Raw genomic sequence first — 17,559 nt, forward strand, 5'->3', positions numbered from 1 at the left:
ACCTTCACATCCTTAGTGTATTATCATAATTGGAAAGGAAATGGAGAGCAGTTGCACCAATCACAGTAGTACTTCACGTCACTTCTTCCAGGATAGGGATGTCACAGGCCAGAGCCTCACGGTGCCAGGCAATGCCACTGGTGAGGAACTGCCCCCCATTTTGTTGCCTGTTTTACTGATTCTTTGGTGTGCCGGTTTGAAAAGTGGTTGTGGGTTAGCTTTGGAAAAAGGGAGTGTTCCGTCCCAAGTCTTAGCAGTTCTGAATACTGTAGTTCTGTAGTTTCAGCTGTTGAAAGAATGGAAGGTTCCAGTCTTTGTTTTTTTCACTGCAATAGGGACAATTATTTTTATTACATGCCAACTTTTAGCGACAGCTTTCCCAAAGTCCATACAAAAGGTCTCTCCATTCCTTTGTCCGCAGCTCAGAAAATTGGAGACAGAAGGGAGGAGGAGTGCAATCTTTTGCATGGAGCTTGGAGCTGTGTACCACACTGTTGGCATTTTTATGCTGTGTGTTGTTATTTTAAATAGTTTAACAATCATTCTGTTGCCGGAATGAAGGAAAGAGGAGAGGAGTTAGAATTACAAAAATTGTGATCGCCAGGGTGATTCATTGAAGTTGTTAGTTCAGGTTTTATTAATTATTTTATATAATTGAGAGCTTTTAATGAAGTCGTTTTTAATTAAATTCTCTGCATTTGAGTCATTCACCTCCCGGAACTTTTTTCAGGTTTTTTTGCCAGTACTTTTAGCTTTGTTACTACGAGTCAACTGTGATCCACACTGTATGCCAAGAGTACAAGGTCGGGCGTCCCTACCACGCACGTTTGGCCTCAGACCTCACCTCAACTTTGTCTGCGGTTTCAGACGGTGCGGTTTTTTCACTGCACTTGGGATATTTGCATACCCACTTGCGTGTTTGCTGTATGCGATGCATTGATAAGACACTTTAAACATTCACAGAAAGCTTTATTGCACTGCCTTTGCCTATTTTAAGGACCACGTCTGCCTTGTTTGTCATTTTAAAACCTGTGGAATCAATACATGTTTGTTTCATAACATTTGAACTAAGCATGAATCTTTATCCCTTTACTAGTTTGGGAACAGGAAAGTTTGCCAGACAATCTTATGTTAGAAAAAAAAAGATATTATGTTTGAATTTAAATGAATGCCAAAAGGGAACCTGCCATGCACTGAATGAAATGCAAATAAATTTTCAGTAATCCTACATTTTTTGGGCTGCAGAGGTGTTTTGTCCACCCCCCCCCCCCCCCCCCACATCTGCCTGATGGTCACTGAAGGCCTTGGACACGCTTGGGCTTTTCTGAGCCAAGGTCCAATAGAATCTGCTCCATCACAGTGCCAGAGAAAACACCGGGAGAGCCAATCTGTCAAGGATGGCAAGTTGCCTGAAAGTTAAACCTGCCAGCCCAATGTAATTGTTCTTCTGGTTTCACTCACGCTCACCGTTCCATAAACTAAAACAAATGTATTGCATGGTCTTTTGAGGACTCCCCCCATTAAACATAATAAAATCCATGTTAAGTTTTGGTGATTCCAAGACAGGAAAGCATGATGACACTGTATTACCGGAATACAGATGGACACCTCCTCCTACCCCCCAGAACACACACACTCCCCCGACGGACAAAGAGCCCAGTGTCTGACCTAGGCTCAGAGAGGTTCCCGTACGCTTCTCACACGGCCTATAGCAAACACTTGACCTCACTTCCTGTCAGTTATTTAATATGTTGATGTAACCAATCGCGGCGCGGGGGCTGGTCAGAGCCAAGCCAGTGCTCTGAAGCTGCCAAAATCTGTGCTGACAAGAGTTTGCGGAGGGCGAGTGTGCGCGCGTGTGTGTGTGTGTGTGTGTGTGTGCGTTTGTGTGCACATATGATGGGGAAGGGGCTGGCGGACGGGATAGAGTGGGCTGGCGGGCGGGGTAGGGTGGAGTGCAGGGCGGAGGGCGGGGGGTTCTTCAGCAATATAAACGGAAGGTTCAAATGGATTCAGTAGGAAAGAGAGAGAGAAGGAGAGGACGCAGCTGAAAAAGGAGAGAGAGAAATCAGCTAACACACACGGACCCACACAGGAGCCACAGGATGACAGATCGCAGCGGTGAGTGACGGATGTCGCCCTTCTTGGTTTGTGAAGCTTCACACTTGCAGTCCTCAGCCTGTGTTACCTCTGTATTGCAGTTGGCTGCTGTCAATGTTGTACGTCAGTATTATTCCCATTAATTGAGATATGGAATTTTCCAGAAACGTGCTTGACTTGCACTCGATTGCACATTGACTCTCATTATGAGGATGGCAAGTACTGTTTTGCATCTTCATCATTTAAGAGGTGTAGATCTTATGTGCTTGTGTTTATACATTAAATAGGTTTAAATTTAATGGTATATATTTCTCCTGTACAAATTTTTGTAGGCACTAAGACTCCACTGCTGTGTGTAGTGAGGATGTTAATGATGGTGTCGTATGGCTAGATTTTGGGGCTAGAGTGGTTGCAGCTGTGCTTCATTGTCTGTTACTGGTCCAGACTATATAGAGTCAAGTGGAGCTGAAGACACAGTTACATACATGCTCTCAAGTCAGGCAAATAAATGCTGAAATCAGCAAAATGCTGACATCTGGAGACATAGTGGAGAGAGGGTGAAAGTTTTGGCTTTGAACCCTGCTGAGGGATGCCAGAGATATGTGTAAAATATGCAGAAGCTGATTGCGAAGAACCCCCCCATCTGACAAAACAAACAGTGTCACAATCACTTTTTTGTGTTATTCTTTTGTAGACAACTGTTCCCAGTTGAAATAATATTTTCAGACTCAGGTTCGCCATAGAATGGTGACATTATTTTGGTTTTACATTATTTCTGTTGGTTTTAAAAAGGATTGTTTGCCAAAGGGAAAGGCTAGTATGGCTTTCTAAGTACAACATTAACCCCAAGTTAACATTAACACATACTGGCACTCTCACGGTCTTCTTGGCAGAGTTGATTTTACTTTGTTTCATTATCATCCACTTGCAAATTGCTTTTGACTTGATTGGGTATAATGTAGTCCTGTGTCTATTTTTCTATATTTAACATGAAACAGTTTCACTTGTACCCAGTATTCATTTTCTTATGAAATCTACATATGTGACCAAATCTCACTTGTACAATTAATGTTGCTCCATGTAGTGGAATGTGTAAAACAACATAACAAGCAATCAGTGTACATTAAAAGGATGCTATTGCTAATTAGCGTGTTATTCTAATTAGGCGCTAGCGTGTTATTCACAGAAAACAGGTGAAGGGCCATATTTAGCTTCAAGGTACTGTGAGCTCTGCACTGTCATTTTTACTTCATCTCAGTAACCACTACCGGCCTTCAGTACTCTTGGCGCTGATTGGCAGGAAGTGACCTCACACTGCTTGTTATTCCTGTGGTTTGTCTCAAATAAAAAATTTTAAATGCTTTTATTAATATTTTGGCACGTCCACAGGGGCAATTCTTTCAAAGGAATGTTCACCTATGGGTTTGGCACTGGAAGAGATTTGTTCTTGTTTGCACTCTCCCATACTGTTAGTGGATAATCCAGTACTGATTTGGCGTTCTAAAAATTGTGAGAAAAGGGGTTAATAATAATAATAATAATAATAATAATAATAATAATGATAATAATAATAATATTTTTAAATAAATAACTTTTGGTATGAAGGTGCTTAGGGTTTTCTAACTGTAGACTGAACCAGGTGTGTTCTGGCACCTCAGCTGTCTGTTAAATACAATAAACAAACACATTTAGTCTTCTTGCAGAGAAAGGTAAATGTGAAAGAGGAACACTTGCACACTAAAAGTGCTCCCAAACAAATGATGACATTTGAGTCCCGCCGCTTTCCTCCCTACGCCAGACGTGTTCAGCGGGGTGGACCTGCAGTGCAGGGTGAACAACCGAGCCCACCGCACCGAGGAGATGGATGCGGAGCGCCTGCTGGTCCGCAGGGGACAGCCCTTCTCCCTGGTGCTGCAGTGCACCGGGGCCCCGCCCCAGCCTCCCAGACACCGGCTCGCCCTCGTCCTGCACCTCGGTGAGCCCGCTCGCCTGGCTCCGCCCGCCGGGCTCTCATTGGTCAACTGGTATCACCACCAGGGATGGGGGAAAAAAATACACAATGGGTCCTCTTACAAAACAGAAAGTACCTCCCAAATAAATGTGTCTGTAATCTGCAATCAAAATGGTTGAGGAGAAGGTTGCTTTGCATGTGGTACAGAGTATGAAACATAAATGTAACCCTGGTTAAATTTAAAATACGTTCATGCAATATATATTTCAGCATTTGAAATATTACCCATTTTAGATGGTATATTCTAGATGCTATATTGTCACACCAAGAATAGTTTTTTTTTTACCAACAGCTAAAAACAACAGAAAGCTTTAAAAAAAATGTTTTTTACAATGAATGCAACTTTTAAAAAAAGGCTCATGTTTATTTGAAAAGAACACTGCAATGATAGGTGAGAGACGACCGGTTAGCTGCGTATGAATGGATTCACACTATGAACCTGTATGGGGAATTCCTGGCCCTGGCTAGCAAGCAATTACATGCAAATTTTTATATTGCATGGTATGTGACTCATCATTATACTGTACACACTTTATACATCACAAACTGTTTTATAATGATTAAGACACTACAAGTTTTCCTGGTTGTGTTAACTGTTCAGTTCTCTCACATGTGAAGTCACAGCACTTACACACTTTCTAAACTACTAAAAAAAACTTGAACTGCAGGAGTCTTTGCATTCGTTGACAGGTGACAAATGACAATAAGTATTTTACGATGGAAAAAGCTGATAGCTATCACATTCTTAAACGTATTCCGCTCAAGGCAAAATATGCACTTTGTGGTACTACTGCTATATTCAACCTGAACAGCATTCTTTGCACACTTTCACCTGCTACACACAGTCACAGGCAGTAACTGACAGGCCTCCTTTGCTATGAGGAAAAAAAGTGTGATTTTTTTTGTTTTTGACTTCTGCTCAGATAGCTCATTAAAGTGCTTGTCTGTTTTATTTGCAATTCATTCACTTATTTTCATTTTCAGCAACAATAGATTTGGGAATGTGTTAGGCAGAAAAACAAATTTTTTCATTGTCACTTTTGTGTGCTCTCTCTCTCTCTCTCTCTCTTTCTCAAATTAAAATTAAAATTTCAAAAATGCTTTATTGGCATGAAATACATTTGTACTTATTGCCAAAGCGTACTCACACAAACAGGAATAGGAATACAAACAACAGTGAAATACAAACAACAAACAACTCTCTTTCTCTCTCTCCCGCCCTCTCCCCCCCCCCCCCCCCCCCCCCACTCTCTCTCTCTGCCTGTGCAGGTAAGCAGAGTGAGGTCGTGGTGAAGGTGTCAGACTCGCGTGTTTGGGGGCGGGGCCAGTGGTGGTTCAGCCAGCAGAGGGCACAGAGTGAGCTGCTCCTGACGGTGCACAGCCCAGCGGACGCGCCTGTGGGGCTGTACAGCATGACGGTGGTGCTGCTGTCCCCAGATGGGCAACTCCAGCAGAAGACCCCTGTTGGGCACTTCTACCTGCTCTTTAACCCCTGGTGTAAAGGTGAGAGTTACACAAACACACATACACACACAAAGAAACACACTGACACACATACACACACACATACTCACACACATGAACAAACACACGGACACACATACACACACATACTCACACACATGAACAAACACACGGACACACATACTCACACACGAACAAACACACAGACACACACACACACATACTCACATATGAACAGACACAGACACATATACAGTCATACATGTGAAAAAACATACATACACATGCTCACACACAACAAACACACGGGCACCTATGTGCACTGTAGTACACAAACAGAAAGACACTATTTCTGACATGAGATGTAGTAACATAATACATCTCACATGGCATAATTTACAGCATATTGATCTGTCACCCACAGTCCCTCATATCACAGGGAATGCTGGGTATTGCCTTACATCCTCCCCATCACCCCATTTTGTTTCTTTATATGCCCTGGTGACCCTCTGAGAATGATCTGCCCTTGAGTACAGTGACCCAATCACTGCAGATGAAAAAGACGCTCAAGGGGACAACAGTGCTCTCAAAATAATTTCCCTGCTATGTGTCGAGAGACAGGTCATGTTTATCAGCACCTTAATACCCTGTGGAGCATCTCCATCTCTCTCTCCCCATCTCCCTTTAATTCTTCCCTTCTTTTGCTGTCCGGTTGTGTACCTGCCCCCATCCTCCCCCACGCAGGTGATCTAGTGCACCTCCCTGATGAGGAGCAGCTTCAGGAGTACATTCTCAATGAAAACGGGGTTCTGTATCAAGGCTCCTGGGACCATATCCGCACACTACCCTGGAACTTTGGGCAGGTAGCGCACCCGGTTCTGCACATGCCCTGCCCTGTCACAGACAGCAGCTGCGGAAAGTTCAACACACAGGCAGGGCGGGTTCATACAGGCACTCTACATTAACAGACCCGAGTAATCACATAAACCAAACCTTTGTGTGGTGGGTGACATTTTGGCTATAAGGGCATTGCAACAAGAGGAGCTCGTTTTTGCCAGTGGATTTATTTTCTCTCAAATTCTAATGCAGAGAATAGTGAAATTTAGACAGTTTACAGGTAGGGATCGGACAACAGGGCAGAACATGGAGGAGAGAAGGGGAAAGGGTGCAGAACCCTGGGAATCGGCAGTCTGTGAGAGTTCTGGCAGCTCTGTGACAGGTCGGGTGAATTGTGACAGCTCGGTGATGGAGGGCTACTCAGTGCTCGGGCTGCAGTAGGCCAGGCCTGGCCAATATCCTCCTGGTGGATGTAAGGCATTTCTATTCGGGAGGTGCGAGATTAGCGAGTACACAAACAAGTGCTGGTTCCCCACCCTGGGAGACTGGCAGTTCTGGAGAGGCCTGGTTCCAGACTGACCTCAGGAGAGGGGGAGGAGAAGGAGAAAGGGGGAGGAGAGAGGAGTGAAAAGCACTACCCGCAGGGTATGGGATACAAGCGTGATGCCGTTGGCATGGGTGCATACACTCTTGTGCCTTTGATTGGAAAACATATGAAATGCTTTTGCATTGGATATTGTACACACACTGGATTATGAGATGACTGATAGTTTTTGGCATAGGAAATATAAAGTGTAATATATTAGGTATATGATAAAGTGTAATACCTTTTGTGTAGGATTTATAAAACATTCAAAAAAAATATATATATATATAATGTGTATATTTGGTACAGGGAATATAAAGTGTACCACCTTTGGCACAGGATATTTACAAATATAGTGCATTTTTCATTGTATATATGACATATTACATATTTGGTGCATGATTATATGAAGTATAATGTATTTGGTATAGAAAATATAAAATATGGTATGTTCAATATATGAAGTATAGTGTCTGGTAGAGAATATATAAAGTGAATCATATTTGGGATGGGAAATTGTGTACGGTTTAATATAATAATATAGTATAATTAGCATAGGATATGAAAGTATATATCCTATGCTAATTATATATTTGGTATACTGTATTATATGATATGGTGATGTAAGCTGAGTAAATTTCCCTCTTGTTTCTGTTCCCTGGTAGTTTGAAAAGGGCGTGGTGGATATCTGTTTTGAGATCCTGGACAACTCCCCTGCAGCGCTGAAGAACCCGGAGATGGACATGGCCAATCGCGGCGATCCGGTTTACGTGAGCAGGACCGTGACAGCAATGGTGAGTCTGCCAGACGCCATTGGCTGGCCAGGGGGAAGCGGAGAGTTACAGTCACACAAACACAAAACTCAACTTACGCGGAACTGTGTAATCACAGTCACCATGAGCCCCTGCACTGCCTGCACTGGCCTGAGCATAACAAGCTAAAGCTGGAATATAGTCTGCAATGTGGCTCTAAAAAAACCAACCGTATGAAGCAACTGTTCTAAGCACTTCAAAAATCCCTCAAAAAAAGTTCTCCTGAAAATATTCGATGTAGATTATTTAGTATGTAGCATACCTTTGTCCTAAATATTTTTAGTAACCTATATATAACTATAAGTAATATATGTATGTAGTTCATATGAAACGGTTTGTTCACATTGGTGTCATTGACTATACTGGCGTTTTTGCCCTCTAGTGGTAAAATCTCAAACTCATCATTGAGTAAGTGAGAGCCTCTTCACTGTGTAGAACTGCTTCATTCAGTCTGTAACTCTGGACTCAAAGTTTAATACCAATCATTTCCCTCAAGGTTTTGATATGAATGTCAGACAAAATGGCAGCCCTCACTGAACAAAAACTGTTCTATAAATGTTATAAAAACCATCTTGTCTGCTGATGACTTGATCTGAACTAGCCTTAGCCATATGACTGACGCACCGTGCTATCTGTGCACCTTGACGCAGGTGAATGCTAATGATGATCGGGGTGTGGTCTCGGGTCGTTGGGACGGGGAGTATTCGGACGGGGTGGCGCCCACGCGGTGGACGGGCAGTGTGCCCATCCTGCGACGCTGGAGCGAGGACGGGGCCCAGAGGGTACGCTACGGCCAGTGCTGGGTGTTCTCCGGGGTGGCGTGCACAGGTGAGGAACATCACATACTCAACATCCAACAAACCACACTCTACAAGGGCAGGATGAGTGGGAGGACATGCCCAAAGGGGTGTGGTTAGCACCGGTGGTGGGAGGAGGGGCTAAAATACCCAAATTAACTGCACCATGAGTGGTAGATGTGAGAGAAAAGGGGAGGACCTGTCCAGTGGGGTGTGGTTTGGGAAATGTAAAATGAGGAGTTCAAAACCATGTAAAGTACCATGGTCTGTGCGGGCATGGGTAACAATAATAATAATAATAATAATAGTAATAATAATAATAATAATAATAATACATTTTATTTATAAAGCACTTTTCAAGCAGTATCTCAAAGTGCCGTACATGTTGTGAGGTCAATACACAAAAAAACAGTAGTACACTTTTTAAAAGAAAGAAAAATAAAATAAAATAAAATAAAACGACCAGTACCAGGAACACAGACAAAATAGTACAAGGTTAAAGGTTAAAACAACAAGTAAAGAAGTCAAGGAGGAAGTTATTTGAAGGAAATGCGGTACAGGTGGGTTTTGAGACCAGTTTTAAATGAGGAGAGTGTTTGAGGGAGCTGAAGGTGGTTTGGCAGTGAGTTCCAGAGGCGAGGGGCAACAGCACTGAAGGAGCGATCACCCATGGTGCGGAGTCTGGTCCTAGGAATCTGGAGTTGGTGGATGGCCTTGGACCTGAGACTGCGGGTGGAGGTTTGGGGATATAGCAGGGCCTTCAGATAGGTGGGGGCATGTGAGTGAATGCATTTGAATGTGAGGAAGAGTAGGTAGAGGGAGCACACTACCAAAGGGTTGTGGTTTGTGGTGTGTAGTCTGTATAAATGAAAGGAGGTGGCAAGGCACATCAAAGCAGACATGTTCTAATTGGACCAGAAAGACAAAGAAAGACAAACTGTGCACAGTTTATACAGATGAGAGGGAAACACACGGGATCACAGGAATATGAATACGAATCGGATACCTGTTACTTGCTGGTGAATCTGTTATTGAGTATCTGGAGAAATTTACTCAGAGACTGACCATTGACACTCTATGGTGAGTAAAACACCTTTCTGCCCTTCCTACAGTCCTCCGCTGTCTGGGCATCCCCACCCGCTGTGTCACCAACTACTCCTCAGCCCACGACACGGACGGAAACCTCGCCATCGACTACTGGTACAATGAGCAACTGGAGAGTGTGTCCATGGGCAGGAAGGACATGATATGGTGAGATCACTGTGCCTTTCTTCAGTCTCGGGCACATTTCCTGTCCTCGCTCTTTTCCACTTCCTGTTGCCTGCCTCTCTGACTTTCTGGGTTCTCAAACTTCACTAAGAGGAATTTGTTTAAAGATATATGCTTTAAGTATTTAATGTAATTACTGCAGTCACCGCAGGGAGGTGCTTGCACATGCCACATTGTTCCCCGGTGCATGGACGTCACCATAGTTTAAGCACTGGCCAAGGTCACATGATGCACTTTTACAATAGTCCTTTCTCCTCACCTGTAAGAAAGTGATTGGCTAAACTCCTACTTCCTCCTTGCTGCCTTTGCCAATTTCCTGTTACATCTCCTAGTTTTGCTCTTTTCCATCATGCAGAAATATATTGTACATTTGACCCATGTCTTCTGTGATAGTTGCTATAGCTAGATAACCTGTTCTGCAAAAGAGTTTTGTCTCCATAGCAACATGTCAACCTCCTGTTTTCTTTTTGTGTTGTGTGTGTGTGTGTGTGTGTATGTGCGAGAGACATTGATATAATGACTTTTATCTGACTTCCTGTTATCTGCATCTGCTTGTACATTATAACCTAACTGGCTAAATCACCTACTGACTTCCTGCTTATTGTAACTGGCGGTGTGTGCAGGAACTACCACTCCTGGGTGGAGTCATGGATGGATCGCGAGGACTTGCCCAAGGGTTATGATGGGTGGCAGGTACTGGACCCCACGCCTCAGGAGAGAAGTGATGGTGAGACACAAGCCCTGCTGGCCAGACTCATAATGTTACAGTAGTATGACACAGACCAGGTTGACACCTTGATGTGAAATGCTGCCTAACCTGCAAATAGTTGATAAAAGAATGGTCAGTTATCTTCTGGTTTATGAAAATCTTGAGTAGATATGGCTCTTCATTGCTCTGGATAGGAGCATCTGCTAAATAAATATAATGTATTGCAATGTATTGTAAATGTAATGCGTGAACCAATCGGATTACGGGAATCCTATCTCACAGACCGTAGCTTCCTTTCCCAGGCACTCAAGCGATAGATTGTCCAGTGCTGAGACCAGTGGAGCTATGACTACTGGGCAGTGTTTTACTTTGTCCATCAATTTATCTTTATCTCCCCCTTCCCCTTTCTCTCCTTCTATCTTTCAATCCTGTCCCGTTCCCCCTTCCCCAATTTCAGAGGTGTACTGCTGCGGGCCCTGCCCGGTGCGGGCGATAAAGGAGGGGGAGGTGGGGGTGAAGTACGACGCCACGTTCGTGTTCTCAGAGGTGAACGCGGACCTGGCCACTTGGATTGTGCACCCAGACGGTCAGCGCTCCCAAGTCTCTGTCAACCAGAGGACCATCGGCCGCAGCATCAGCACCAAGAGCATCTATGGAGACTGGAGAGAGGACATCACCGATCTCTACAAATACCCAGAGGGTACAGCAACCCACACACACACACACATATGCACAAACACACACACATATGCAGAACGTGTACACACAAACACACGTACACATACACACATGTGCACAAACACGCACAAACCCTATACACTCATGCATGCATGCAAACACACACGCAAACACATGTACCCATAAAAACACACGCACACACATAGAACACTAGCTCTGTGAATGTCTGTAGTGTAGACATACAATAAAAACAGTCTTTTATGCATTTGACCAGCCTGTATAAGCAATAAAGGGTGTTTAAAGGGAATTCATCTCAATGTAAGTGAAGATCTGATTGCAGATGCAAACATGATCTCACCTACATGACCCAGGCCTGTGACCAAGCTGGGGGGTAGAACATAATCTGGATCCATAGTCCATATGGAACCTTCCGTAATTTACACGTAACCCCCACCCCTCCAGGTTCGACGAAAGAGCGGGAGGTGTACGAGAAGGCGGGGCGGAGGGTGGCGCAGCTGGACGGGGCGGAGCAGCAGCAGCTGGAGCTGTCCATCAGGCACGCCCAGGCGGTCCACGGCACGGACTTCGACGTGATCGTGGAGGTGCGGAACACGGGCGAGGTGGACACGCCCGCCCGGCTCACCATCAGCTCCAACGCCGTCACCTACAACAGCCTCCACCTGGGCGAGTGCCAGAAGAAGAGCGCCAGCCTCACGGTGCCAGCGCAGAAGGGTGAGCGGCACACTGAGCTCTGAAGTGAGCGTGGCATGGCGGTTAAATAATACTGCTGTTAAAGATGTTTAGGGCAGCATTTCCTTCCAACATCCATTAGCTTATTCCATAAGTGAAAATTTTCACTGCGTAATTGTGAAAGCACATTTCATCAGCATGGCATTGTGTAGCACATTAAAGTACAGCGTGGCACAGTATCGTTGATTAACGTGCAGCACAGAATGGTGCACCAGAGCATAGACTAAAAGAACAGAGCAAAGCATGTTGGAGCACAGCATTGCACTGAATTGTGCAACACAACAATACACAACGCAACATAACAACATGGTAGGAAATAGCACAAACGCATGACATGACCATACAGGACAGCAGTCCTGTAACTCTACCACAGGATTTCATCATGCTTTCATCATGAGACAGAAGCATAGGCATGGACAATTTCAACTGTGGGTGATTGCTAATTGCTAATTGTGTTATGTAATATGTCTTTGAGTATGTAGTATGTCTACTACTATGAGCTCTACACAATCGTGGTTTTCAGGTAGAAAACTGACATAAGTGTCACTTCAATAAGGTTCATTTATTTTACTAATAATATCCCAAAATGCGCTGCTGACTCCATCTGCGATTTTCTGTTACTTCTTCCCTTATCCCCTGTTATTCCCCATCCAGTCCTCAAGGAGGTGCTAAGGCTGCGGTATGACCACTACGGCTCGTGTGTGTCTGAGCATCACGTGATCAGGGTTACTGCCCTGCTGCTGGCAAACAACCACCATGACATCATCCTGCAAGAGGTCAACATTCCTCTGAGCATGCCCCAGCTTGTGGTGAAGGTAGGGAACACCTGCTTGTACAGACAACAGGAAGTGATGTATGCAAAATATGGTGTGCCTCCTTGAGTGGCACATCATGACATCTCAGCAAAAATGCTTTCAACATAAAAAGTCTAGTTACTTGGATGTCTATAAACACAATATCAAAAAATCTCTGTGTACCAATTTCAATTTCAAAATGATGTTACAATTTACAACAAAACTTTCTTCACCATGTTTCACAGAAGCTAAAACTAAATACCAAAGCAGTGCTACTGGTTTTCCTACATTCATTCAATTAATTTGGGCCTGTGCTTTTTAGTTAAGGTGCCAAACTGAGTGCTGCATATATATGTGGTGTGGCCCATCAAGGCATAGTGGACGGCATACCCGCCATCCCAGTAACTAATGCGATTCTTTTCAAAAAATGTGTTATAAAAGTGGAGAAGAATGTTACATAATATCAAGTTTAAGCACTGCTTTGCCAAGTAGTAACCAAGGTGTTGCAAAAGTGAATTGAATGGAACAGTTGGACCAAAATAAACAATACCAACTGTTGTATAGCATGCTCTCTTACGGTCTGGTTTCTGAACCTGAGGTTGTAAAAAAGGTTTCTGACATGTTGAAATTCATTATACTGTGTGAACTTTGTTCTTGAAGTATTGCTACTCACCATATTCATTTACAATGAGTTTGCTGACGTTAAACGTTTTTTTCTTTTTTGCTTCTGTGCTTCTGTTTCAGGTCCTGGGAGAGGCGGTTGTGTCTCGCAAGGTGACCGCCCATATTGCATTCACCAATCCGCTGCCTGTCTCCCTCCGAGGGGGCGTGTTCACTGTGGAAGGGGCCGGACTCACCAGAGCAAAGGAAATCCCAGCGCCGTATGTATCTTGGATTGCGAAAACAGACTCTGCACTGATGTTGTGGCACTCACATTGTTTTTTTTGAATGAGGATTATTTGAATGCACTGGTCTTAGACCAATTTTAGGGTGCAGAAATGATCATTAACAGCATTGTGTTTTGGAGAGGCTGTGTCTGGCTGCATGTGTACTTGTTGCGTGTGTGTTCGTGTTTGTGAATGAGGGCCTGCTTGTTTGTCGTATCCTGATGTATCTGTCATTCGCTGCATTTGAAAATTCCTCAGTAAGGCTGTCTGACAGGCTGCACTGACTGACTATGCTTGCCTGCTGTCTCTCTGGAACTGTACTTTCCCCTGAGAGGGAATTACTGTACTTCAATCCCTGATCTTTGCTCTTGTATTGCTCTGGATAAGAGCATCTGCTAAATGCCCATAAAGAAAGTAATAATATAATACAGATAATACTGTACAGGTGTAGTACAGAGAATTCAGGCTGTACAGGTGTAGTACAGAGAATGCAGTCTGTACAGGTGTAGTACAGAGAATGCTGTCTGTACAGGTGTAGTACAGGCCGCGCTCTTTTCCTGTTTACCTCCCCCCTCCACGCCACCAAGCTCTACCACAGAGAGCCATCCAATCCAAACATGGCTCTGCTTCTGTCCTTTCATTTCAACCCTCTCCCCTCTCCAGCACCGTCCGCCAACCCTTACCATACAAAGACCTCCGATCCAAAAATGTGATGTGAAAATATATCCCCGCTGTCTTCTTGGAATAGAAATGATATTTCATGAAGAAGGGGACTGGGAAGAATTTCATGCTCTTTTAAGTGTTATTTTCAATTATTGAATAGGTTTGTACTTGGGCCCAGTGTTCAATAAGATCTCAGTTAGTGCACTTGTCCAAAAGGGCCCTCTTTGTACGGAATGTACCAGAACTGAATGTTCAGTTCCATTACTGAATAAAAAAACTCTGCCATATTATGAACAGTGATGTGGATGAACTCATAAGAATGTGGTTAGTGCTAAGGACAGCCCTCTAATTTTATACTAGCAGTATGTCGCCAACCCTAACACTGATCTTTATGTACCCCTTCAATAAAGGTGCTGGTTTGAAATAACTGCTTCTGTAGAAGGGAAAGCATACCCATAAATGCTTCCAGTCTTTTAACACTACCAGTTACTCACCTTACACAGCATGCATTAAAATGACTTCTTTACACTTTCTCACCCTGTCTTTAATGGCTGAAACTATCTGGTAACGTGTAACTCCTCCCAAATTTAACTATCTTCTTTTCTTTCTAATTGTAGGCACCATAGATCAAAACTACAGATCTGCAGTTCTGGAGAGCCAATGTGTATAGTGCATTTTGTTCCACCCAATAATTCTGATTCTGATTTAATATTCCTAACATAGTATGCACCAGTGGCGCTTCGCTCCTGTATTCCAGTCTACAGAAAATGATTGGGCGACAGTAAAATGTGTTCACTTATGCAGACTGCAGCTATAATTAGATTTTTTTTAAAATCAGCTGATGTACATATGTTTAATAATTAATTAGATAATGAAGTTTGGCCCTTGTTATATACCCCTGCCGTCGCAGAACTCCCCTCCCCATTTCTGAGCGTTTGTGTTTGAAAGGGAGATTTAGAAAACCTGGGCAATAGGCCACCTAAATCAAGTTAGTCAGCGATTTATTTATCTTGTACAATTTAACCATGCAAGAGAACTTTATCTGTGCGGAGTCGCTGATGACACACAAGACTCCACCCATTTTGGTGTGCGCATGCAGCATTGGACTTCTCATAACTACTTGTTCCTTCACAGAGGGGACATTTCACCAGGTCAGGAGGTCATGGTCAAGATCTCCTTCAGGCCCACTCGTCCAGGCCTCCGGAAGCTTCTGGTGGACTTTGATGCAGACCGGCTGAGGGACGTCAAGGGCATAGCCACTGTGATTGTCCGCAAAAAGTGAAAGGAGAAAGACCTGAAGCCACAAGGAGCCCAGACTGAGAAAATGTGTTCAATACAAACTGTATATTTGTGTTCAATACAAACTGTATATTTGTATATCTATAAAACTTTCCGTTGTGTACTGTATATCACAACCGGACTTGAGAAATGCACTCAGTTGCTGCCATGGAGATTATCCAGTTCTTATAAATGTGGTGTAAAAGATCCAGATGTGTCCAAGCCTAGCTAGATCCCAGATTTTGCATTGAATTAGTCAAAGATTTGTCACTGTAATATTCTGTGAATTCGAACCACTGTTTTTTCCTAATTCTTTTATTATATTAATAAAAATGTACTGCATGATGTACTGGAGTTTTTGAGCCTGAGAATGCTTACGCCCATATGACTAACTTGCACTTTAGATGATTTCCTTCACCTTCTTTAAAACTACAGTAAGTATTAAATTCCTATTGCACATTCAGTGCTGTTAAGTGAAATGGTGAAAATGTAACGGTTATTTCCAGACAGTGTTTCATCATCCCATGTAACATTCTTTGATCATCTTGTTAACGCTAAATCTGTTGACATGCTGCATTGTGCATACTGTTTTTGTAAATAGAGTCTGCATTTAAAAAGCTGCATTCAGTTCCTCGCGACTACATACAAATGGCAATTAAAAGTACAACGTCCATGTATTATTTATTAACAAAAGCATATTAAACATCAAATGTGAAGCATTGAATTTATATAAAAACGCGCAAGCAAGCGAGTCCAAAACAAGCCTGTCAGTTCTCAGGTGGTGGTGCCTTTCTACGCACGGACTTGATCAAGGCTTGCTGGACAACTGGATACAGCTTGTGGCATCCCTCGATGCAGACGCGCACGGCTTCAACCAGCGTGTCCTCTCTCATCTCCCCGTCTGACTGCAAGCCTGACACCTGGTTCAGAGTGGGCAACAGCGCCACCGTAACGCTGCCCTGGTTTTCCCCGTTGCTGGTGACCCAGCTGCCGCTCTCCTCTGGAAAAGTAGGGTCGATAAGATAGGTGTCTCCGTCCTGTCGGAGCGAGCAACCTAGTACCAGGTCGTACATCTCGATACCGGCGTCAGCGAGCGCCATGGAAGCACAGGTAACCGCGTGGGCAAGAACTGAGCCGTCGTTTTCCAGGATCATCACGTTGACTTCTATCTGCGAGCGCGGATACTTGTGCAGGCACACCCCTGGCCGCAGGCCCTCCAGCAAGGCATGGGACAGGTCCTTCTCCTCACTGCCCTGGATCCACGCGCCCCTCTTCTGGCAGGAGAACGGCGCTAATCTAAAGTCACATAACAGCCGTCCTGAATTCATATCCGTCTCGTCCTTTCTCTCGGTTTCCCGAGGGCCGTACACTGAACAGATTAGTTTCGTGTTCCCCGCTTCTATGTACGCAGAACCCTTGGCTTGGCTGACCAGACCGCATCGTGCGAATACCGGCCGCACGTCTGTCTGCCCTCGCTGTCGGCCATCCCCTCGACTTTCCTTCGAGAATACTTTCTTAGCGCTTTCAGGGATAAAAAGCAAAGGGGACTGTGATTCTTCCGGACCCCGCACTCTTTTTGTATCGACCGGCATGATAAACTAAAGCAAGTAAAGCATGCAACAAGCGACATACAAAGATGGAGTGCGATACGTTACGTCGGCGCAGTATTGGGCTGGTGGGAGGTGAAGTCCACAGAAAGCAGCTATGTAAAACGTTTTGTACAATTGGGACTTCAACTCCCGAAAGGCTCTATGTTTTTGAGTTTATAAGAATATCGGGGAAAAGGGTGCATTACCGCCATCCAGTGTTGGTTCTACCCTCAGTTGATACTTTTTCAAAACAGTGGTTAGAGACCTAAACCGGTTTGTTTTTGTTCGGATTCTGTTGAAAATATTTGACTAGAGTCTAGCAGATTACTTGTACA

At 44.0% G+C, this 17,559-nt stretch overlaps 2 protein-coding genes across 2 annotated transcripts; one reads left to right on the forward strand and one right to left on the reverse strand.

Moving 5' to 3' along the window:
- The first annotated feature begins 1,874 nt into the window (after window positions 1-1,874).
- On the forward strand, window positions 1,875-15,984 carry tgm2l (transglutaminase 2, like). Its single transcript, XM_035419812.1, has 13 exons — window positions 1,875-2,121; window positions 3,899-4,075; window positions 5,381-5,614; window positions 6,320-6,438; window positions 7,664-7,792; window positions 8,461-8,638; window positions 9,720-9,858; window positions 10,500-10,603; window positions 11,043-11,285; window positions 11,726-11,995; window positions 12,668-12,828; window positions 13,552-13,688; window positions 15,492-15,984. Exons 1-13 carry the CDS (start codon window positions 2,106-2,108, stop codon window positions 15,637-15,639), a joined length of 2,055 nt encoding a protein of 684 aa, XP_035275703.1. The 5' UTR covers window positions 1,875-2,105; the 3' UTR covers window positions 15,640-15,984.
- Window positions 15,985-16,290: 306 nt separating this feature from the next.
- Window positions 16,291-17,302, reverse strand: exosc6 (exosome component 6). The gene has a single exon (XM_035419820.1). It carries the CDS (start codon window positions 17,225-17,227, stop codon window positions 16,403-16,405), a length of 825 nt encoding a protein of 274 aa, XP_035275711.1. The 5' UTR covers window positions 17,228-17,302; the 3' UTR covers window positions 16,291-16,402.
- Window positions 17,303-17,559: the final 257 nt, after the last annotated feature.

The sequence above is a fragment of the Anguilla anguilla genome, chromosome 5 (genome assembly GCF_013347855.1).
Source record: "Anguilla anguilla isolate fAngAng1 chromosome 5, fAngAng1.pri, whole genome shotgun sequence".
Classification (NCBI taxonomy): Eukaryota; Metazoa; Chordata; class Actinopteri; order Anguilliformes; family Anguillidae; genus Anguilla; species Anguilla anguilla.

Excerpts from the sequence above, each read along its gene's own strand:
- tgm2l (XM_035419812.1), top strand. Across the intron at positions 5,615-6,319 it reads CTTTAACCCCTGGTGTAAAG|GTGATCTAGTGCACCTCCCT; the intron begins GTGAGAGTTACA and ends TCCCCCACGCAG. Across the intron at positions 10,604-11,042 it reads GCCTCAGGAGAGAAGTGATG|AGGTGTACTGCTGCGGGCCC; the intron begins GTGAGACACAAG and ends CCCCAATTTCAG.
- exosc6 (XM_035419820.1), bottom strand. The coding sequence starts at position 17,227 with ATGCCGGTCGATACAAAAAGAGTGCGGGGTCCGGAAGAATCACAGTCC.